Source organism: Malania oleifera, chromosome 3, assembly GCF_029873635.1.
Source record: "Malania oleifera isolate guangnan ecotype guangnan chromosome 3, ASM2987363v1, whole genome shotgun sequence".
NCBI classification, from domain to species: Eukaryota; Viridiplantae; Streptophyta; class Magnoliopsida; order Santalales; family Ximeniaceae; genus Malania; species Malania oleifera.
The window spans coordinates 83337797-83362987 of NC_080419.1; the positions used below are offsets into that span (position 1 = coordinate 83337797).

The 25191-nt window shown below is 35.7% G+C and overlaps 1 protein-coding gene across 1 annotated transcript in view; it reads right to left on the minus strand.

Annotated features, from left to right (window-relative positions):
* Positions 1–6816: 6816 nt before the first annotated feature.
* LOC131150907 (AP-2 complex subunit alpha-1-like) overlaps positions 6817–25191 on the minus strand; it is a 38852-nt gene continuing 20477 nt past the window's right edge. The window contains exons 9-27 of the mRNA XM_058101979.1: positions 24757–24858; positions 24503–24600; positions 21989–22070; positions 21748–21836; positions 21275–21380; positions 21125–21190; positions 15685–15791; positions 15490–15594; positions 15250–15370; positions 14597–14779; positions 14013–14255; positions 9753–9833; positions 9485–9649; positions 9259–9345; positions 9053–9178; positions 8421–8501; positions 8268–8339; positions 7477–7556; positions 6817–7374 (exon numbers count right to left, since the gene is read on the minus strand). Of these exons, the coding sequence (XP_057957962.1) occupies positions 7233–7374; positions 7477–7556; positions 8268–8339; positions 8421–8501; positions 9053–9178; positions 9259–9345; positions 9485–9649; positions 9753–9833; positions 14013–14255; positions 14597–14779; positions 15250–15370; positions 15490–15594; positions 15685–15791; positions 21125–21190; positions 21275–21380; positions 21748–21836; positions 21989–22070; positions 24503–24600; positions 24757–24858 (2136 nt within the window). The 3' untranslated portion in view covers positions 6817–7232. The remainder of the gene's footprint in view (positions 7375–7476; positions 7557–8267; positions 8340–8420; positions 8502–9052; positions 9179–9258; positions 9346–9484; positions 9650–9752; positions 9834–14012; positions 14256–14596; positions 14780–15249; positions 15371–15489; positions 15595–15684; positions 15792–21124; positions 21191–21274; positions 21381–21747; positions 21837–21988; positions 22071–24502; positions 24601–24756; positions 24859–25191) is intronic.

Genomic DNA, 25191 nt, shown 5'->3' on the forward strand with positions numbered 1-25191 from the left:
TAACAAAACGTTTTCTCTTCTCCTTCAAGATAAAGGTCAACATCAGCTTATAGCAGCTTCTGCTCCAATTTTTTATTCTGCTGTCATGGCTGCAATTGCTTCACCATCATCCATTAATTCAAAATCTTTCAAGAAAGACAAGCCTATATGTTCTCATTGTGGAATTCCAGGTCATACTGTTCACAAATGCTACAGAATTCATGGTTTCCCACTAGGTTTTAAATTTACTAAATCAAAAGAGGCACTCCTTCTGCCAATCAAGCCATTTCAAAGGTTCCTGCTTTGCCTTTTACTCAAGAACAATGCAATCAATTGTTAGCTCTTCTTCAACCTTCACCTGCATCATCCTCAGCTTTGGTTGCATCAACTGTTCCTAATGGTAGTTCTTCCTTAACTCCAATGTGTATGACAGGTATATCTTTCAATTTCTCTTCTTCTTTGTCTTCCCCTACTTCCTAAATCATAGACACAGGTGCAACTGACCATATGGTTAGCGACATTCGTTTCTTAACTACCATCACCTCTTCGATTCAATCTTTTGTTAATCTACCAAATGAAACTTGTGTTTCTGTAACTCATATAGGAATTTGTTACTTTATTATCATCTTTAATCTTACATGATGTTCTTTGCATCCCTTCTTTCAATTTCAATCTTATTTCAGCTAGCAAATTATCATCAACTTCATCTTATTGTCTAATTTTTTCTTCTTCTTTCTGCTACATTCAGGACCTGCGGCTATGGAGGACGATTAGACTAGGCCAACTGCTTAATGGTCTCTATTATCTGCTTCCTTTCTTAACTGGAAGTCATTCTGCAACATCTGCTGTTAATTCTTCCTTTTCAAATAATGTACACCAGTCGTTTGATCTTTGGCATCAACGACTAGGACACCTCTCTCATAATCGTTTACATATGTAGCGTAATTATATTTCATTTTCTCCTTCAAATAATCATCAATCTTGTAATGTTTTTCCACTTGCAAAGCAACACAAATGACCATTTCAACATAGTCAATCTGTATCAATTTTTAATTTTCAGTTAATTCATGCAGATATTTGGGGTCCTTTTGCAATTCCTTCTTTACAAGGTTTTCGTTATTTCCTGTCTATTATTGATGATTATTCCAGATGTACATGGATTTATCTCATGAAGTTCAAATCTGAAACTCGCATGCTACTTCATTCTTTCTTTGCTTTAATTAAAAATCAGTTTCAGGCCACTGTAAAAATTATACGAATTGATGATGGTCTTGAATTCAATATGTCTGAATTTTATCGTTTAAATGACATCATTCATCAAAAATCCTGTGTTGCTACTCCTCAACAAAACTCAGTTATGGAAATAAAACATCAACATCTACTTAATGTTGCGAGAGCAATTTGTTTTCAAGCTCATTTACCATTAGTTTTCTGGTCTAATTGTGTTTTAGCTGCTGCATAAATCATAAATCGCACACCCACTCCCCTTTTATCAAATAAAACTCCTAATGAAATTCTATTTGGCAAACCTCCTTCATATTCTCACATGAGAGTTATAGGTGCGCTTTGTTTTTCTTCTACTCTTCCTTTCAATTGTCATAAATTTGATGCTCGTTCTCGTCGTTGTATTTTTCTTGGTTATCCATTTGGCATCAAAGGTTACAAATTATTTGATTTACAAACTCATCAATTTTTTGTTTTTGAGATGTTAATTTTCATGAACATGTTTTTCCTTTTGCTTCTTTACCATATGATTTTCTTACAAAACCATTGGTTTCTAATACTGTTCTACCCACTCATCCAATAGATGTTGCTCTTGATATTTCTATTTTTTTCATCAAACACTCCATCTTCATCTAACTCTTTACCCCCATCTTCCACTATATCTAGCTAAATTTCAGTTCCACTACGACATTCAACACGACCACGACAACCACCTTCTTATTTTCGTGACTATCATTGTTCTCTTGCTAGAAATTTTAACTCAATCCCTTCTCCTCCTCACAGCTCTCTTCAGCGGTCCTCAGGTATTCCACATTCTTTATCTTTTGTTTTATCATATAATCATCTTTCTTCAGCTTATTGTTCTTTTGTATTAAATGTTTCTATTCAATCTGAGCCTCAATATTATCATCAAGCTGTAAAAATTCCTGAATGGCATAATGTCATGAATGTTGAAATACATGCACTTGAAGAAAACAAGACCTGGTCAATCACTTCTTTGCCTCCTGGTCACAAACCTATTAATTGCAAATGGGTGTATCATATAAAATTTAATTCAAATGGTTTTATTGAACAATTTAAGGCTCTCTTGGTAGCACAAGGGTACAATCAAACAGAGGGCATTGATTATTTTGAAACTTTTTCTCTGATTGCTAAAATGGTTTCCATACGTTGCTTATTAGCTGTTGCTACAACCAGAAATTGGTTTGTTTATTAGCTTGATGTGAACAATGCCTTCCTCCATGGTGACTTATCAGAGGAAGTTTACATGAAATTACCACCTGGTTATGGAATTCAAGGGAATCATGATTTGGTTTGTAGACTTCATAAAAGTATTTATGGTTTAAAGCAAGCATCCAAACAATGGTTTTCCAAGCTTGCTACGACTTTAATTGCTTATGGATTTTATCAGTCCAAGTCTAATTCATGTCTCTTTATTCAGAAATCTGCTATAGTTTTCATAGCTCTTTTGGTATATGTTGATGATATTATTCTTGCAAGTTCTAGTATGTCATCTATCAATGCCATCAAACAATTTCTCCATTCATCTTTCAAAATTAAGGATATTGGCTTCTTGAGATATTTTTTAGGGCTCGTAGTAGCTTATTCCTCTAAAGGATTTTTTCTTTGTCAGTGCAAATATGTTTTGGACATTTTACAGGACACTGGTTTTCTTGGTTCTAAATTTGTCTCTTTTTCCGATGACTCAATATCTCAAACTTTCTTAGATTGTAGTTGTTTACTTCCAGATCCTTTACCATATCGACGTCTTGTTGGAAGGCTATTATATCTCACAATCACCAGACCTGATATTGTTTTCTCTGTTCAAATGCTTACTCAGTTCATGGATATGCCACGACTACCCTATCTTCATACAGCTCACTGTGGTCTTCGATATTTGAAATCATCTCCTGGATAGGGTATTTTCTTTCCTGTTCATTCACCTCTAAAACTTACTGGTTTTACTGATTCTGATTGGGCAAGTTGTCCTAACTCTCGTCGCTTGGTTACTGACTTTTGCATATTTCTTGGTAACTCTCTTGTATCATGGCAATCTAAGAAACAAACTACCATTTCCAGGTCTTCTGTTGAAGCTGAATATCGAGCCATGGCAACTACTTCTTGTGAACTTACTTGGCTCGTTACTTTCCTCAATGATCTAGGTTTTAATGGTATCTTTATCCATTTCTTTATTCTGTGATAATCAAGCTGCTATGCATATTGCTTCTAATCCTGTTTTTCATGAAAGAACAAAACACATCGACATAGGTTGCCACTTGGTTCGAGAGAAGGTTCAAGCTGGTTTTTTAAATCTTCTTCATGTTTCCACCCATCACCAATTAGCAGATATTTTCACAAAGGTCTTAGGTTCTGATGTTTTTCATCATCTTTTGCGCAAGATGGGTGTGTTGATCCTTATTCCCCATCACCATCTTAAGGGGGCGTATTAGAAGTCTTAACAGCTCTGCAAGCATTTCAGTTAAACAGCAGCAACAACATATCAGTTACAGCAACAACAAAATTTTCAGTTCTTCAGTTTTTCAATTAGCTTAACAGATAATAGTAGCATATTTCAGTTGTAGAATTTTGTTATTTTATTCTTTAGTTGTAAAATATGTTTATTGTAATGTGTATATAAAGGATTGTGTAAGTAATTTTTGTGTATGAATAAAAGTTAAAATTTCATTCGTTTTAACATATTTATTGGTCTTAGTCACACACTTAGTCCTCCAATTGTTAGCACGTTAATTAGGAGAATTAGTTCCATACCTCAAATGCATGATGCTCACTTGCCCAGAGTTATGAACCATCAACTCTAATATCACTTGTTAGGATTTGGAGGAATTTGTGGGTGAGATTATTAATACAAATGAGTGAGCACTAACTTGATTCAAAGCTTAAGCTTATTGAGTCTTGAGGTCAACCATGTATATAAGTATCCATCTTTTTCTCTATTTTTTCAACGTAGGACAAACTCACAGGTAGATTCTTAACAATATGTCCTTCACTTGTGAGTTCTAACCACTCCCCTTTGAACAAAAGTATGATTGATCATTTTGTGTGCCTGATTTGACCTCTCCCCCTTAAGCATAAACCATCTCTCTTGTGTGAGTAAGCTCAATTTTCTAACAATTGTTCAAGTGGGTCTTACTCCTACACCTTACGTGTCTCAAATTATATTCCACATGTCTCCAAACCAATCCTACTACCCACAACCTGACATTTACTAGCCTAGAAGATCCTCGTTGGCCTCGTTCACACACTTGATCCTCCAACTGTTAACACGTTAGGAAAATTAACTTTACACCTTAACTTTACGATGTAATTTGCCCAAAGTTATAAACCATCTACTCTAATACCACTTATTGGTGTCGGGAGTCTTCATAGGAGCTTGATATATATGGGTGAGCACCAACATGACCAAAAAGCTTAAGCCTATTGGGTTATAGACTCAACCATATATATATAAGCACACATCTTCCACTCTACTTTTTTAATGTGTAACAAACTCACAAGTGAAATTATTAGCAAACATATTTTTCAACAAAGTTCTCCTAGTCAAGCAAATTCGAAGGCTCATGTCTTCTTCACACCTCTAGTCCCCATTTTATTCTCCATTTACTTTCCCCAACTCAAATATTTGATCTTTCAAATGCCCTTTTTTTTTCTTTTTTGCTTCCAAAGTTGGAAAGGAATCTTCAAGAAACTACATTCGTTCAAAAATAATCTTCATTCCATGCTAATTTGAAAAATGAAACAAAATAATTAACTATTGATATGTAACTACATTCACTACTATGAAAATAATCAATGTAAATATGAGGAACATCAATAGTAGGGACGTCTCTAGTTCAATTAGACACTTTTGATTATATCTAGTTTGGAAATTTTTTATAAAAAAAATGATGTCATTGGTACGTAATTGCATTCAATAGTGTGAAATTAGTCTATCAAGATTTTAGAGATTGTAACAGGTCAACAAGGCCCTATGTAAAACTTCCGGGTTATTACACCCAAAGTGCAAAACCTGCTGCCTCCATCTGTTTCTGTTTTTATTTTCCTCCCTCTTTATTATTCAAATATCATTGTTCTTCGAGTCGTTACACGTAGGCATTCCGAACCACGTAATTCCTTGTGTTATTCTTGTTTTCATTTGATTGTTGTGGTCATGTTTTGTATTTGTTCTTTACTGATTGCTGTGTTAGGCTTTTGTTATACAAATTTGAGTTTTATACAACAAATTGTTATCAGAGCAAGTTGTTATGTCTTTAGGTACTTCATCCGCGAAATTTAACCTTTTCAAATTTGATGGAAACGGAAACTTCGATTTATGGAAAAAAAAAAAAAAGGTAAAATATTTGCTTGGTTCACAGAAAATCAAGTCAAAAACAATTTTCTTTTTGCACAAGTTTTAAATATAAAATCTGATCAATTATCCAATCAATGTACCTAAAACAAACAGTAACAAAAAAAAAAAAGTATAATGTTGTGAACAAACTTATGTCACAAACTTAGCTCTCTTAACATTTTTCTCCCTTCTTTTAAATTTCAGTTTTGCTTCAATGTTTATAGAATTCTCGCAACACACCAGGTTCTAGTTTGGATTTCAATTTTCAGGTTTGGGTTCAAGCTTAATTAAACTAAGTAGATTAAAATAATAATGGTTCGTAAGTTTATATTTTAAAATAAAGCCAATTTAAACAATCTATCTCGAACTCAAAAATAATTTTAAAATTCTTTTAAAATCAAATACTTTTAATCAACCCGAATTTCATAGCAGATGAAATTTAAGAAAGTTGAACGATTAATTCAAATAAATTGGAATTTTTAAAAAACCCAGCAATTTAATTAACTCCAAATGTTGAAATTAATTGGAAATTTCTAAAATAAAAAAATCGACAGTTCAAGCGGTCCCAAATCCAATGGCAGGTTCAATATTTTATTTTTCTTTTAAATTTTAAAAATTTGACACCTAGCCTCAAATAATTGAACAATAATGAATTTTTCAGATGAAAAAATAATTTGAACAAAATTATTATTAATCATCAATCCATTCAATGTATAAATAAACCTATGCCTTGGCTTGGTGCTTTATATCCTGACCCCATATTTCGAGGTCCAAGGTTCAACTTCTTTGAAGAAGATTCTTCCTCATCAATAGGGATTACTTGTAGCATTATTTTCACTGACTTTTTTATCCCAATAATCAAATTTGGATGGATATCCATTTGAATTTGAATTTGAATTTGAAATTGAAATTATATAAAATTCTACAAAACATTGTTTTATTTGATTCTGCACAAATCTAATAATTATAATCCATAGCCCTCAAACAATCTGGTTCTTTCCATAAGAAGTTGTGGAGTAAATTTCATATGGTTCACTTCCTGAGGTCATAACTGTAACAATTGAACGAAAGTAATGCATCTAATTTACACTAATATCCCATTGCCATATTTTATTATTATGATTTTTTTAAAATAAGAGCAATGCTATATGAACATTTCATTCTCCCATACAGCACGATCACGTTACAACATAGCTATAAGCCAGTTTCTAATCAAATATAACTTCTGTAAACTTCATTCCCCCCTAGGTTTAAACTCCAGCCGAAAAAAAAGACATAAATATGGATTAACAAATGCATCGCTGTTACACTTTGGTTCTACTCCATGCAATTGCTGACATGCCATTGAATATCATATTACAGAAGCCAATCTGGTAAAACCGAGGAAAAAAAGAAGACGACAACGAAAAAAGTACCTCACCCAAACGAGGAAAGGAAAAAAGCCCCTCATCAAATGCACAAATGCAGTTGTGCGGAAAGAATCTCAATCCCCAACCCGATCCTCCACCGAAATCCACTCAAAACACTATGCCGATGACAAATTTTGCTCACCCCTATAATTCCGACAGCCCTTGCATCACGTTAGCCACCTCTTCACAGATAGGCAAGCTGGATATATAAATCGAATTTTTACAAGTGTATACTGAAAAAAATCTTCTCACTAAAATGTACTGCCACATCGTCACAGCAAACCAGCCAACATAGCCCCAGGATCTGTTACCGCTGGCCCAGCAGCAGCAGGTGAAGGTGCCGAAGGGGCTGGTGCGGGTGACCGGGAAGCTGTAGGGATGCTAACTAATTGTTCCTTGACATATTCCTTCAACCTGTTCATACAATGTCAGAATAATCTCCCTAACTATAGTAAGATTTAACATCACACAAACTTAGAACACAAAATATATATATATATATATATATATACTGACTCATATGTTAGAGTTGGGTCCCCCGAAGCAACCGTCATACGCAGCTGAGTTCTATCTGCTGGATCTGTCTCAACTCTAACCTGAATATCATTAACCAAAAAAAAAGGCACTGTCAAATGACAATTTTCCAAAATTATACTACTTTATTAAGGAGCGGCTTAAATGGTTTGGACACTTAAATGCAGGTATTTGGAACAGGCCAAATAGTATACCAGTGAAGGGTGAACTAGTCGTCACAGGTTTTAGAAGAGATAGAGGTAGAGCTAGAACAATGAAATGAGATAGTGAAGAAGAATTCAATAGCCCTTAAGCTGGCTAAGGAAAATGCCCTCGATCGTATGAATTAGCAAAAAAGGATATATGCAGCCGACTCTACCTAGTAGGATTACGGCTTCTTGTTTACAAGGTGATATTATCAAATAATTACATGCCAAGAGCTGCACCTCAGTTTTAGCACTCAAAGTACAAGTGATACCATTCCATATACCACACTACCCCCACCACCAAAAAGGAGGAATATAAGAAAAAAAAAAGTAACACCAAGCTCCATTAAGGAACAACCTCACGTGGCTTTCACTCACTCCAACTCTTGTCAGCTGCAAGGTTTAAATCTCAGCAATCCATATCAACTGAAAATGCTTCAAGCAAGAACAGGGTTGAATCCAACCTATCCTACCTTAAATACTGGTTCATCAGATCCACCATAAAAACACTAATCTTATGGTTGCAACAAAACCATCTAGCTAGGAAAAGCAACACATGGAGGTCAATAATGGACATGAATTCCTTACCAAGCACAGCATGGCCTTTGTACTCTCTGAATAGAAGGTTGTGCTTGCAACAAGATTATTTGGGTTTGGATCCTGAAAAGGGATAAACAAACACTGTCAAATTTGTACATGGATAATAAAGAGAGGCTCAAGCATTGAGAAAAAAGAACTTACAAGAGCTGGGCAAACCATCAACCGAAAACTGTTGAATAAGTTTGCCATTTCCACGAGAGGTAATGGTCTTACACCTCTAACCTGCTCGTTTTATAGAGAAATATAGAAAAATCAGTATCAGTGACCATATAACTCGACATTAAGGATTACAGCTACTCAGAAAATAGTAATGTGAATCACTTGATGGAGACCAGGGCATTTACAGTACTATATATGTTCAAAAATGCAAAGATTGATCAACTTCTGATCACCATTCTTGGCCAAGAAGTTGATTAACTTCTCACGAGGACATAAGATGACGAAACCAAAACCTTTCAAAAGGCAGGAAATGCCCATCATGCCAAATTTATTAACACCTTCTAATCAGAATAGGATTTTGAAGGGGAAAACCAACCATTTGATAACAAGGAATTGATTCTGGATTAAAAGGATTGGCAACAATGAAAATTGGAAAAGGGTAAAAATTTAATTTGTTCAATTGATCTCTTAGCAGAGAATATGCATTCATTAATTACAGCCATCCTTTAATAAAACAACATTCATCATCTTCAATTTTCCCCCTTAAAGTGAACTCTATGTCCTGCTTTAAGCGAACTTTATTTCCACAGAAACAGGAGATGAAGAACGCCTACCACTTCTTGGAGCTTCAAAGGTGGTCCGGAAAGTGATCTCCACTGAGGAAAAAACTCTTCTGCAGATAATGATATAGGCTGAAGAAATTTATTCAAGACGGCTGGAAGGCGAAGCTTGACATTGACCTATCAACAAAAAGTCTTATATAACGCCTATTTATTCAAGATTGAAAATGTAAATATAGAAATTAATTCATAGAAAGTACCATGGCGGTACCAAAGTTGTAGGAAAAATCGAGAACAGCTACATCCCTGCTAGGGCGGATATTCACAACTTCAAGTGGGCATTGGACCTATATACCCAAAGAGGGAAAAAAATATACATTGAAGCTATTTCCTTAAATATTAAATATATATTTTAAAAAAAAAAAAAAGATACAAGGGATAGATCAATCCAGTAAAAAAATGACAAGCATGAAAATAGTCTTTTACCTGTGCTCGTGGAGGAATAGTTTCAGGTACTAATGAGAGCTCCACTTTCAAATGGGAGGGAGGCAATATCAGAGCTTGTACAGAGACAAGGGGAGAGGTGTTCTTGTTTCCCAAGAAAAGAACAAAACGTCCATGATGGGCCCGCCACTCTGCTTTAACACCAATCTAGAATGGTAATGAACAAGAAAGTCAATATAAGCCTTGGGAAAGCCAAAAAAAAAATTAAGCTAATTTGAATTACCACAGATAAAACTAAAGGATTGCAAACCTGAACATTAACATCCTCATATAGAACACCACTGTCCTTCAAGCACAGAGCAAGAAATCTTTCTGTGATATTTCCTATTGGCTGCAAGTGTGATTAAATTGGTTAGTTGCGAGCAGATGACTATGATCTAATATATAGCAGCTGAACTACTAACCAAACTCTCAAATATTAATGAGGACAATATACCATCACATCCTCGCATGTAATCATAAATGGCTTCAGCCATACTATTGCATATATGTGGTGCACCCTTTGGCACCCTCCATACATCTAAAATAATATCAACCCTAAAATGGGAAATTGAGAACGTTGTAGTATATATACCATGGGATATTGTGGTGTATACACATAATTCATGGTTTTAAATAGTGGCAATGGCTAGACAGCATAATGGTAACATGTGTAGCAAAGCCAAAGTAGCAGATGTTACATAGTGAGAAGCGAGTGTTACAGGCATGATTTTTTTTCCCCAAACACAAATCCTTGAATTTATTGAAAAAATAAATACAGAATCTTGAATTACCATGTCTATATGGGCACATTTTCATATTTAAAGCCCTTAACCCCTTCTTAAAAAGATCTTTAATGTACTTTCGGTTCCTTTAGTTCAACCAACTAACATTATACAGTAAGGATAATAAGTACCCCTTCTTAAAAAGATCTTTAATGTACTTTCGGTTCCTTTAGTTCAACCAACTAACATTATACAGCAAGGATAATAAGTTTTGCGTTGATTTTATAATTCTATGGACAGAAACTATATTTTTCACTTTTCATTAATGAGTTGTGTGATAAATATAGAACAAAATAAAATACCATGTAAAATGATATATTCCATTTATCGATTAAGCACATAAAACATACAATAAGTTAAAAAAGTTCCATTATTTTATCAAGTAATAAAAATTTAATAAATAAAGACCAACAAGTTATCAAAGATCTAAAATTACAATAATATAACCATAAATTTGATCATTAAGAAATAAAGCATTAACAACTTGAACAAGACAAAACTACGTAATAAGCAACAGCAGCGAATTTTACTCCCGCCACTATGGTATTGTATCAGTGTCAGGATCCCAAAAATCCATTAAATTATAGCAGCAGCTGTGCTATTTAAAACCATGACATATATTGCAAGAAAATAGAGAAAGTTTGAAAATAATTGAGAAAAAGCATGGAGTATTCAGTAATGATTCAAGTTCGAGAATGTTTAAAAGAAAAGTTTAAAAAAAATTGAATTTAGAAGCATTTGAAGTGCTAAACATTCAAGGATGTTGGAAGTGGAGGCCAAGGACAAGTAGAAGGTAAAGAGACTGTTGGCATTTTGCAGAGCTGCAAATCTGAAGTCTGAGCAGCATAAGTCTAGTAGGAGGCTGGGAAAGAGCAGAAAAAATACAAAGGTACAGTTTATTACCAATCCCTCAAAATTTAAAAGCTCATTTTAGTTTGGGATATGGTCAGCTTACAGTGGGGCATGGTGCAAGGGGATCTTTGAGATGAGATACAATTGAAGTTGGTCCCTATAGTGGGCAGGAAACTAAACTCAATAATTCCGTAAAAATTTATACAATGAAAAAGATTTGGCAGAACAGAAGGGTTGGACAATCAGATGAGTTCAGAGAACACTATGGAGGGGCTTTGAGGAGGGAGTTCCTAATAAATGTTTTTACTTAATTTATCATGATTTTTCCTTTTTTTTATACAATATTTTTTTTTCTCCATGCACATTATCCTTAAAGATGTTTTTTTTTTAAATGCAGAGCCTGGCTCATTTTAGTTTGGTTCATTGTCAGATTATACTAGGAATATCCACATCACACCTTAGTACAAAAAATGAAAATGAAGAGACTATTAGCAGTCCAGCTATATAAAATAGATGAAGTTAAGATGTCTTAAGGTAGTAAATTCTCACCGCAACAATAATATGAACCATGGTTTAACATTGCAACAAAATAATTCACTCTGCTAAAATTAGTTGCATGTATGAATAGAAGAATGGGCATGGAGTTGATTCTTAAATTGAATTTTGAGAAAGCTTGGGATCAAGTCAGATGGAATTTTTAAGAAGATGTTTTGGATAGAAAGGTGGAGGAGGTAGATTCAGGGTTGTCAGTCTACTGCTGCTTTTTATTGTATCATTAATGGGAAACTTTCAAATTGTTTCACAACTTCGAGAGGTGTATTTTGGAGAATCCTTTGCCCTCATTTTTATTTGTCTTGGTTGCACATGTCTGAGTATGCTGGTCAACAAGGCAGTGGAGAGAGGTTCTGTTCAGGAGACTTTTCATGCGTAGCAACAAAGTTATTGTCTCATGGAATTTGATGATGATACTATGCTTCCTGGTTGATGATATGCAGTCCTTGATAATGTTTATATACTTCGTCAGATTTTTGAAAAGGTTTCTGGTTCAAGGATCAACATAAGAGTTCTATTGCTACAATTAATTTGGATACAGATAGGACAGCGAAATTTTCTAATTTGGCTGGCTGTGGCATTTTCCACCCATTTTGACTTTGGTTCCTCTGAGGGGTCATGCTTGGTCCTTGGTCCTTTCTGATCCTATCATTACCCTATTCCGGTGTGCCTCTCTTCCACTCCTATCCATTTTATTTCCTTGTTTAGGATTTCTGGCATGGGGAAGAGGAGGGATCATCTTGCTAACTGGGAGCTTGTGTGGAGACTCAGTAAAATGGTGGCTTAAAGCATTGGTTTAGTGGGTAAATGGTCCTGTCTGTTTCCTTTGGGAATAGATCCCATTGGAGTAAGGAGGTAGGTTAATAAGAAAATTAGCATGCAAAACAATGGTTTAGATGCTAATATTGTTACTAGACTACATCTCAGGAGTCCTTGGAAATTCATTTCCCAAGTCCCTTCCTTGCACTGACTTTCTATTAAATATAAAGTTCGTGATGCCTCTTGACCTCTGATATCTGGATCAAAGAGGACATTGTCGGTGAGGCAATCCTCTCTCTCATTTTCTCTTGCTTTTATGGGCGTTCTTTGTTAGACAATGCACCCCATGACTTCTTTCATGATGGTTGAGGGAGAGTATTTGTTGGAATTTCAATTTTAAAAGGATCGGGAGGTGGTTGAACTTTCTTTGTTGTCCAATTTTCTAGATGGCCCTACTTTCAGGAGGGATTATAGGGTGAGGATTCCAGAAGGCTCCTGATATCTATAGTCTCTTAAATCATATTTGGAGATCTTAGGTTACTTCCAAGGTTAAGGAATTTATTTGGTTGGCAGTCCCTAATAGAGTTAACATCAACAATCTGTCGTAGAGTAGGCAGCCTTATGAGACTTTCATCCCCAGATGTTTGTGTGTTTTGACAGTGCTGAAACTAATTCACATCTTTGTTTTCTCTGCACAGTAGCTTGGGGTTTGTGGAACAGTGTATTTAGCATCTTTCTGGGTGAGAATTGGGTGTGCCTGGATTCTTTGGATGATATCTTACTAACATCTTTTACAGTATTTAGTAAGAGTACGGGTGGGAACAGCTGTCTTCAAAAATTTAATTGATGGGGAGTTTGGTTGGGGAGAAATGGCTGTATGTTTAATGAGCGGTCTCTGACTTTACCTTTGGGATAGTTTTGGCTTCCTTGCTTCTCATTGCGCTTTTTCTTCTGGTTGCTTCCATGGGATCTGATTCTCAGATTTTCTGAGGGATTGGATGGCATTATTATTTTTATGAGTTACTGTTATTTTTCTTCTTTTTTCTTCTTCTGCATCTTTGGAGGATAATTTATCATCTGCTTCGTACATCTTTTATCTACCAATGAAAAAAAATTTCTATCGCCCACAACCACAAACACACACATCTGTGGCATGAAAATTCATTAACATTTTGAAATTGAAACCAAGTTCATTTGCTTTGTTAATTTTTACAAAAGCTGCTACGTTCCATTTGGAACTTGAAAAACATCAAGGAAAGGGAAAAAAAAAAGGAACCTTATCTAGGAAACTGAGAAAGAAAATAAAAAATATACAAAATGAATGAACAAAAATTTGACTTTACACATCATTAAAATTTGATTTTCCTTAATTTTTAATCATACTAGATCAATTTTTCATTATTAATAGTATTTTGACAGAGAAAACAAAATGGCAAATGAGTTTTCTTCTTACTTTCCTTTCCTTTCTTTTTCCCAAACAAAATCTTGATCCAAGTGGACCCTTAAATGTTAAGTGGGAGAATATATTCATTTCACATCATTTTCATTAATGGACTATATACAAGTATTACAGAAAGTTGTACCTGAACGGTATTTGTCTGTTCTTCTACTGGTACAATGGCCGCAGCATCCACAGCATTTGGAATACCATCCAATCCAGGGACTAAATTATGATCAGACCCAACAGCAGGTCCAGGTGGGCCTTCTATAGCCAGTGGACCCAATAGATCACCAAGGAGATCAGGTGTAGGTGCTGGAGATTGAGCATCCACTTTACTCAAAGTTCCATTTTCCGGGGTCAACCCTGGGTCAGCTGAGTTATAATCCTGTCAAAATATTCAACAAAAGTCAATTTCTATGGACACAAATATTCACTACCCTCAAAACTAAGCATTAGCAATATTGAATTCCTGACCCAATAAAGAATTCGTTTGTTTATTGTTCCTTTTCTTTCATTCCTATAACATACCATGTTGTACAAGTATCTGATATGAACTACATCATTTCTGTATTTCATAGCTCACAAACTCAAATAGTGAAATGAAATGGTAAACTTTTAACTATTTTTTTTGGGAAAAAAGTAACTATTTAGTTTTATTAGAATAAGTAACTTTTAAAATATCAAAACTAGAGTTTGCAAGGAAATATGGGGTGATAAAATGCTCACCACATTACTACTTGTGCTCGGAACTTTCACCAAACTAAGCTGGCCAATGGTAGGAGTTCCATTTGCAGGACGTTGGTCGGTTACAACCAAAGCATTAGAATTCTGTTGCTGGGTCCTCAATTTTATAGCACTTTGCTCCGCAGTGTCAACATCAGTATCCTCAGCTTTTTTTATTAACGCTGACTATGTTAGAAAAGGATATAAAAGTTAGTGAAAATACTGTGCAGTGTTTTCCAAATTTCTCTTCCTGAGAGGGGTTGAGCTGAACAGTCATTTTGTTTAGAGGATATACATCCAGCCAATCATAAACTTGAAAACTTTTCATCAAATCCGAGGTGGTTAAAGTAAGGATCCTACATATGACTGCTAGGGGGTATAGCAGGATTGGATCGTGGGATTTGATCAAGGAACATAAAATTCCACCAACCATATAAAACAAATATCGAAGTGCATTTATAAGTAATTTTCATAAGTTTTGATTATATAAGAAAAGCAACTTGGGTAGAAAATGTTTGAAACTAAGAAAATCAAACAAAAGTAGCTCAAATGGTCAAGCCCCCATATAAGAAAGAGATCAAAATTTCAAATTGTTGCACTCCTACTTCAACAAAACCAACTTGGATGAAAGAAAATGGTGAATCCAGAAGACATACCTGGCGTTCAGGGAACTTGGGCATTTCAGCCAATATGTCCATTAAAGCTGCACCTTTCCTACTCAATGCAAAATATTCAACAGCCCGTTGCTGTATTTCAACATCAATGCAACTCTCATATCTGGAAAAATATAGTGCAACCGTGTTATAGATTTCCCCTCATGTTGCCATAAACAACAAAAATGCACCACAGCCAAAAAGGACAAGGAAAACCATAGAAAATTAGGCACAGATTCTCACTTGTTGAAAATCACCCAAATCTGATTCTGCAGTTCGGGTTCTGGTGGTTGAGTATGCATTAAGATCTTAGCATATGTTGAAAGAAGAATAGGAATGGTAGAAGTCCTGAAGATACATTGTGCATCTTAAAAATATGGAACAAAAAAAAGTATTTAAGAAGAAAAGGTCAAAGAGCCAAAGGTGAAGAGCTCTCACGATAAAGTTGGGAGTTTCTCGTGTATGCTGTTAAATATTTCCTTTGGACTACACCCAGGCCGTCTGGCCAAAAGGTGGCTATACTCACCAAGGATATAAGCACTAACCTGTTACATATATACCAATTAGAGATAAAACGCACTCTGATGGATTTAGTTTTGTTTTCTGAATAAATCAGAAGTTTTATGTGCTAATGTAAATTGATTCTGAAATGACTGAAAACCTTGGTAGGCGAACATACATGAATAAAAAGGACATATAAAATACCCTAAAATGATCTAAAAAGGCCAACTCAAATCCAAAATCTGCAAGATATGCTCTTATGCCATAGAAAGTCCAACAGTCATTAAGCTATACCACTAAAGCTGCAAAAGCCAGCTGTGGTCAATACTGTGAATTGACAATGGGTAATGACCTCAAATTGAATAGATCTTCATTGCAACAGCATGCTGCTCAAAGTAAAAGAGGTAACATGGCAGGCTGTCTCAGACATGAACAGGGTAGGAATGGGAGAGAACAGTAAATTGAAAGCCACATCGTGTTAGGTTTACAACAGCATGGGAGGAAATTATTATTGGCATGATACAAGTTATGTGCATGTAGTACTCCTCAAACAATAAGAACAAAAGTTAATCACTGACAATGGGAAGGACAATTGCTTTCAGATTTGAGGGCCCCCTATTTTTGTAATCTTAAAGATGTGGAATTATATCATGTAGCCCAGCTATTCTAGGTTAGAAGAAAATGTTTGAAATATGCTAATTTTCATTTCATTTTTAATTTAAGGTGAATGAGTGATATAACTCTAAAAGATAAATTAACAAACACACACATTAGTAAGTTGGACATAGCCCTTGTGGAAAATAAGATGGCGGCAAAGGATTAAGATGGTTCAGGCAGATGCAACATAGGCCAAATAATGCACCAATGAAAACAGAGCTAGCTAATATTAGTGGTAATAGGATGAGGAGGGGGAGGGAGAGGAGGAGTAGACACAAAATAACTTGGCATGAGATAGTAGGCAAGGATTTGTTAACCCTTTATTTTTAAAAGGATATTGCTCTGAATTGTGCAGACTGGCAGAAGAGGATTCACTTAGCCAACCCACCTGGTGGGATTCAAGGCTTGTTTTGTTGCTGTCAAGTTCAAGAAATAAGCCAAAAGAGAGAACTTTTGTTCAGTTTCTTTCAAGTCAAATTCTCATCAATATGATCTGAATGACATGTTAGTACAGCCTCATAGTATAATAAAAGAGTATCATTTAGTCCAATGAGAATGACATCTTTAATCAGTAAATGAACAGTACTCACTAAAAAGATGGGCAGCAAGGCAATCTAAAGTACCCAAAAAAACATCAGAAAAGCTATTCAAGGAAGTAGTAGAAAAGGATGCTATCAACAAAATTTGCAGTCATTACAACTAGCACTGAAAACCCTTCTACCCACCCAAAAAAAATGTTTGGGATCGCCTCCCCATAATGACTCTAAACAGCTCCACCACTTCAAAAGCTCTACAGTTTCTTCCTTTCCACATAAGTCAACAAAACGGAAGAGGAATTGGGCCTCAAAAATTCTCCTTAGCTTTATTTCTTAAAAATAAGGGCAAAAGAAACTGATCTCCCCTAAGGTTTGGCAAAAGAACAATGGCTTATCCTGAGGTTTCAAAAATTCCAGGAACCACCCCTGAGGTTTCAAGAATTCCAAGGATATCCCCTAAGGTTTTCCAAAAAGACACAAACTTCCCCTTATATTATGCTAAAATATAATTTTTTTTAGGAGAAGTTTATGCCTTTTAAACAAACCTCAAGGGAGGTCTATGATATTTTTGAAACCTCATGAGAGGTCAAAGACATTTTTGAAACCTCAGGGGAGGTCTGTTGCATTTTTTAAACCTCACGGGAGACCTCTATCTTTTTGCCAAACCTCAAAGAAGGTGAGTGTCTTTTGCCTTTTTCCCTATTATTAGTACTATTATTACCATCTCACCGCTATTTATCCATTATCATTATTGTATACTAGCATTATTTATTATTATATTTATTGCAGTATACTATTACTATTTCATTCTTGTCATTACTATCTAGGGCAAAAGATACCCACCTCCCTTAAGGTTTGGCAAAAAGACAAAGACCTCTCCTAAGGTTTTAAAAAATGCAATAGACTTCCCCTAAGGTTTCAAAAATGTCACAGACTTCCTTTGAGACTTTCCAAAAAGACACAGATGTCCTCTCAAAAAGCTTGTCTTTTTGCAAAAGACAAGGGGAGGTTTGAATCGTTTTTACAAACCTCAAGGGAAGTCCCTGAAATTTTTGAAACCTCAAGGGAGGTCAGTGTCTTTTTGCCAAATCTTAGGTGAGGTCAATGTCTATTGCCCTAAAAATAAATTTTCTCCTTACCTTTGCTCTCAAAAAACCATTGCCAAGTGAGAAGCTTGTGCTCCACAGACTTGATTTACACCCAACAGGTACCCATCACTGCAAGGATCGAATCCCAAAGCCCTCTAGCAAAAGGGCAATGAAAGGATGTGGTTAACAAACAGTGTCAAAGTAGCGAAAAACAAAAAAAACATTGATTCACCAGGTTATTTAACTTTCTTTGCAAGTAAAACAACTTATGCATTCCTAAAAGGCCTCCAAAGTAAAGAAAGCAACTTTAGCATGGGCTTTGGTTTCCCAAACCATTTCCAAGTGAAGATCTCAATCGCCAAACTAGTGTGCCCATCAAAGGAAGCACCACAGAAGGACTTAGCCGAGAACGACTCATTTTTAGTCAAAGTGTTGAACTCCATATAGTCTTATTCCTCTCACCAACATCCAACTTTATGTCTGAGCTTTTGAGAAAGTAAATTAACTTTATTCCCCATCCAACTGGGCATCTCTTATGAAGATCAAAATATCAGATTCCAAAGAGGTGTCTCCTCTGTCATCAGCATGGACCCGCACACTAGAGCTTCTAGGTTGGCTGCCAGTTTCAGCACGAAACAAAATTGTGATTCAACAACAATATCCCCATTCACATATCGTGTCATAATCAAAGTGAAGATCTTGGTCCCACCTCAAAAGGAACAATATGAAGAAGTCCTCCCAACCATCACAAATGAATTTCCAAAAGCATACCCATACCTAACCCTAGCAATCATAAGAGTCCAACCATTTCTTGTTTCTCCACGTTTTATAAAATCACCATTCTCCACAAGTTAATCCTCTCCTCATGAATATCTAAAGCCATTACACGCAAGATTAGCTAGGTTGAAAATATAAATTCCAACCTTCCTCTACTGAAAGTTCCTTCCACAATTTTCCACCCAACCAAGTGGAATTTGAAATCTTCACAAAATTCTCCCAAACAAATCTTCTTCAATGCTGCATTTTGGAGCATGGATTTCAGGCCTTGGATTTTGATTTGGGTGGATTTGGTCAAAATTCAATACAATTTTGTATTAAATTTTGTCCAAATCCACGCGAATCCAAATACAAGGCCTCTTCCAAACATAGGGTGAATCTTTTCCCACTTGCATCAAATGTTTTTAGGGATAGAAAAAAAAAATACAGTGGGGCGCCAAAAACCAAACATTTTCTGAGATCAAATCTACCCCCTCATATAAAGGAGAGACTTTCATCCAGCGAGCTATTTCAAAGTTTCAACAAATTATAGGATCCCAAATGACCTTCTTTTTCAATTCCACACGAAAAAGAAACAATAACAACAACAATAACAAGCCTTAAGTCCCACTATGTGGGGTCAGCTATATAAATCTTCTTCCATCAATTCACTCGATCTAGGGAATTTTCTTCAACTAACTTAAGAGCTATTAAATCCTTCCTCACTACCTCATATGAGACTAGAAAATTGATTCAACTCAGGTCCATAAAAAACAACAGTACCATCAGCGAACAGAAGATGGGAAAAAGAGATTACCCTACCCCAATCTCTCCCACCCTATCCATCTTCAAGATACACAAAGGAAAGGCCCGTGGTTACCAAAAAACGCTAACACCCTAGCGAACCACAAATTTGTACAGAATACAAACATTCCAAAATGTGATACATTTTCAATCCGGAACATTAAATCTAACAAGCTGATGTTTTAATTCAATATATTAACATTTAGTTTTTACTAGTAAAAGGGGAGAATTGCCACATTATGATTCATTTTCAGTAATTATTAATCTACCCAAAAAATCTCTTCAAGATTTAGAAACATCTCAAAATCTTCTCCCAAAAATACAAATGTCATTACACATTTTCTACCAATATATCTATATAAGTATACTCCTTATGTTTCACATTTTAGAGCAGTTAATGTAATGCGATCACGCTCCCATAACTGGAATACACTTTCTAGGCAGCGTTGGAAAGGCCCCACTCATGTGTACTTAGGCCTTAATATCAAGCTTGTGTATTTCCTCGCATTCTCCACTCTTTAATCTAAAATCTACACACTCATCGGCATCTAGAACCACATCAAGAATTCGCCTCCCTTCCATAGAGGCAATTTGTGAGTTAGAGACCAACCCATCAAAAACCTTTTAAATCAGAGAGCAAGATATTTTCTATCTATTCATGTGCATGTTCCACTAAGCTCATGGTATGAAGCTTAATGTTCCTCCCACCCCCACTCCTTATAGAGTAAGGAAATAAGGGTAGGCATTAAGGCTTCAGACAAATTACCCATTCGCATGAAAGCCATTTAACATCTTAAGAATATCCTCCCTCACTGGCTCCCAAATTGATTACAGAAGACCAATCATCCCATCACGACCCGCCCTCATTGGAATCTTGAAAAACCTTCACTTCATCTCCCCATTTACTCCATATTAACCACAAATTGTTAACATCTCTTTTTCTTCAGTAGATGGCGCCCATTGTTGAGTTTCTTTAAAGAGCCTCTCATAGTACACAATAGGCACGATTCCCTCACCCATGGTTTCACTCCCTCCAAAATTTCACATGGATTTCCACCTCATGCATGAAGTCGTACCACTTGTGGCCATTGGTCACACAATGAAAATGTTATACTATTTTTATTCCCCTCTTCAAGTCAAACAAATAGAACAATGAGATTTTTAGTGGGACTGTGGGACTGGGGACTCATCAAGCCAGCAAAAGTTATGGCTTACGCACCATACACATACTGGTCAGCCTCAACTTTCCCCTTTTAAATATTACCAAAGCGGGGCCTCTTCCTCTCCTAGTCCCCTGAGCCTAATGGTGGTTGTCTTGTGCACCTTTTCCCAAACTCTTATCTCAGACATAGCTATAATGCAAACAATCTAGCGTGAGTGACATAACAGATCACTTGAGAATCCCATCCCGGTGCCATCCTTGTATGCATATGTGCAAACCAAAGGAAGTAAAAATTAAGCTAGAGAAACAAAAAATAAATCTTCAATGCAAAACAAATCTCACAAGGCAGATGAATAAAGTGCCAACATACAAACCTTCACCATTGTCTCATGTATAGCAGGTTTGTCAAGATACTCTCGGGCTTTTGCAGCTGCATAAGGCTGAAAAAATATGTCTCAGCCAAATCTAAACAAATGAAATTTTCAGGATAATAATGCTATCACTTGTAAATGATAAAAATTTACTTGCAGGTCCTCGTTGTTTGTAACAAACTGCACAACACGAAACCATATGTCATCACTGACAAAATCTCCTGCCTTATCAATCAACTGAAGTATCACATCCACATACCTGTGTAATGATAGAATTATGTGATGTCATACATACAAGATCCACACTTTACACAATAAAAAATATGGCAGAGAACTGTAAAGTGAATATTATTTTTCTCAACGCCTAACATGCTCAGATGATTTTGAGCAGCAGGGAAACAGAAAAGATTAAGGATTACCATTCGTGATGTTCAATAAATATTCATCCAATATTGAAGGGCAAAAAATCCCCAACATTAGTTTAGTTTGTGCCTATTTAGTGACGCAATAATTTGGGAAGACATGCTCATCTACTCCACAATTCCCCTAAAGCTACAATACAAGCCGCTTTTTCAGTATCATTCCTACAATACTACGCTTATCTTGCACAGAAAAACCACCCTTACCATGATAGATCGGGAGCAAACTTCTCTGCAAGAATAGCAGCTTTTAGGGACAATTCTTCACGCATTGCAAATTCTGCTGTGCTGAGATACTGAAAAACAGATGAACGGTTAACAAGAAGCTTATTTTTTACCTTCAGATGTCTTTCTTGCAGCACTATTCCAGACTATAAACACACATAATTCAGATGACATTGTCTACTGAAATCATGTAAAGAAACTGGGTTTGCCATTGTTCATATACCTGCAGCAGTTCTTCAACTATGTCCTTTGCATTTGAAACATCACACATGCCATAAAGTAAATCAAGAGCACGCCTTCGAATACTGAGGGAATAGGGGGACGAGTCGCCAGTTAGCAAAAGAGGAATCCATGAAAAATTATGACTGGGAGAATATAACATTAAATTATTCACGATTAATTTTCTGTAGCATAAACTAGGTCACTTAATTCAAAATCACATGGAAAAATAAAGAAGGAAGCCAGCATACACTAGATGCTACCATAAGAGTTGCCTAATTTTGGTTTCATTGCCATGAAATTTTTTTTTCCGTTATTAGACTAATTTTGGTACTCTCTTATTCTTCGTCTTCACCTACAACAAGAGTTAAATGACAACCCATGTTGATAATTTTAATATTCCATTTGTGACAAAACTTCACCGGACTGTACTTTCAAAACCCAAAAGTAACCTTATACCACCACAAGCACTACTGAGGTTAAGCCACTTGTTTCCACCAAAAACAGCATCACATGAAAAGTTAAAAACCTCCAAGTTGTGCAACTGATTACAAACACATTAGAAGGTCAGCAAGATTTACCTCGAGTCTCAACTATTATAGTACAGCTCTTAAGAAAAAGTTTAATAAACATATTCCATCTTGAACATAAACCATACTTTGCCCCATTTTGGATAGTTAAAAAGGGAGTTATAACACTTGCCTTTTTTTGAGATAAACATACGAAAAAACATCTAGCCAATATAACTCCTCAGTAAAACCCATTAGCAGAAAACAAAAGAGAAGCTAAAAACACCACCCTACACCAAAGCTAGACATCAGTGTAAACAGAACCTGTAAGGATTCTTGCATCATCCTCTAACAAAATGCAACAAATCAATGCAAACATGGCACTTTTTCTACAGATATTTCATGATGATGGAGCAAAAATTGAAAATTTTTTAGGTTACTGTTCGCAGCACTATAATAACTACAGCACCACGACACTGTTAATGTCACTGTAGCAGAGTTATTTTCAGGGGCCTTTATGTCTTTTTCAGTTCATTTCTTTAAGTTATCTAGGGCAGTTGAGATTAAACGTATTTTAAGGGCTGGAATTTGTCTTTTTTTCATAGGGTTTCATGTGATATAAAGTGTTCTAATTGGTGACATGAAGCAGACCTAATTTTTAGAAATAAACATTCCACAAAATTATGTTCTTCCATGGAATAAACTCCAGAAGATCCCACAAAACTATGTTCCTCCATGGAATAAACTCCAGAAGATCAACCCTTGCTTGAGTATTATGCTCTCTATTGCCCTCACTTCACAACAAATCGTAGTCAGTGTTTTGTTTTCATATATCATTTCCTCTCCTTGGTTTAACCAACCTTATGAAAGAAAGAGAATGCTCTCCAATGACGAAAGGAAGAACCATTGCTTTCCAAATTTTTAAGAATTAAAAAATAATAATAATAAATAAAAGAAAAAAATTCCAAGCAAATTATTCCAAATTGCCCCCGAAAGGAGACAAAGCAAGAACTAATGAGAAATAGTCTCCCCATTCTAGTAACAGAGTGCGAACACATCAGGAGATAAAGGTTTTATTCAGTATTCTATCTGAAATAAATCATTCATACTGATTCTTTGAAGGGTTGCAATCCAAGTGAAAGCTTTGACTAGGAATCTTAAGACTTCAAAATAAAGGAGTTTAGGAATATTAGACTTCAAAATAATGCAGTCTCGCTTTGATTTTGGAAGGAATCTTCGACTTCAAAATAATGTGAGCCTGGAGAGAAAGAAGCGTCACAAGGATTACAAATCAAATAAGCGAAGGGTGAATCACAAGAAAAGTTACCAGAAGCTGCAAAATCCATCTTTTACCATCACTCCCGCAGAAAATGGAAGGAATCAAAAAAGCATTCAACAACAAAATAAGATTGCCAATCTCCCTCTCATTCTGGATTCTTTATATGTTTGATTTATATGTTTGATGCAGTGTCTCCATTTTGCACTTAGTGTTTTGCAAGAAACCCATTAGAATACTACTTCTTTCAGTGCTTTATTCTTACCCTAGGCCTTTTGCAGGAACCTACACTACAGTGTCCAAGCAAATGTCGCTGAACACAAAAGAAACTTCTAAAATTGTTCATTATTTTGCCTTTCTGAAGTTTTTTAGCTTAAAGATCTAAAAATTTTCCTCATAGCACATCTCTAAATAATGGCAATTAAGCTAAGATGACATGCATGCCACTTCATAACAAATCTTAAAAAAAAACTATTAAAAGTAAATTAGAAGTCAAGCACAAGCTCCCCATCAATAGTTACTCATACTGCCATTGGCAGATTGTCTTGAGCCAAAATGGCTGTACAAGCACTCAGTTCAGCAGTTCCAAAGTGTACAAAATAATGTAGCTACAGACATCTCAATTGATAAAAAGATAGCTCATAGCTGTATTATGAAAATATATCACACCATTATCAAGAGGCCAGAATCTTTAAGCATGTAACTAAAACTGTAAAGTATGTTCAAGCTTAACCTGATGTCAGGGTCCTTCAAGGAGGTAATGATCTGGGCTTGATGTCTTTTGATGATATCCTGTACATCTGTTACCATCAACATCCGAGTCATATTCTCCTGCAACAGATCAGTGTAAGGTAAAATCAAGCAGTCAAACAGTTGACCCCAGAAAACATGCAGTTCAGTTTGGTATGCTTTAATCATGACATGTCTGCCTCAACAATGAGAAAGGAGAACACTAAGTACTCATAGGAGTGTTGTTTCACAACTTACCAGACCAAGATACCTAATATTTGGCTCACGAACAGCAATAAATTTCCCAAGAAGGGCAACACACTGAGACATCATCTCTTTTTCAGCATCAAGGTGCATGACCTGTGACAGGGCAAGCAGAACACATAAAAATATAGTACAACACGTAAAATAGTCTTTAGTACTTTGTTCTCCCTTTCCTTTTTTCTTAAAGTGGGGGTGGAGGAATTTTTTAAAGAAAAATAAAATTGAACAATAAAAGAAACAAGTAAACAGGCACCAAGCACATGCATCATTCACAAAGCTGAACAGTGCAAAAAAATTATGGCTGAATAAGAGTCTCTCCCAAAAATGAATACACTGTTTCATAACATTGCATGATCCCGGAAGGCAAACATGAGAAAATTTAGTCAACACATTACCTAATTCAGACGAGGGAACATGAACCCACCAGGA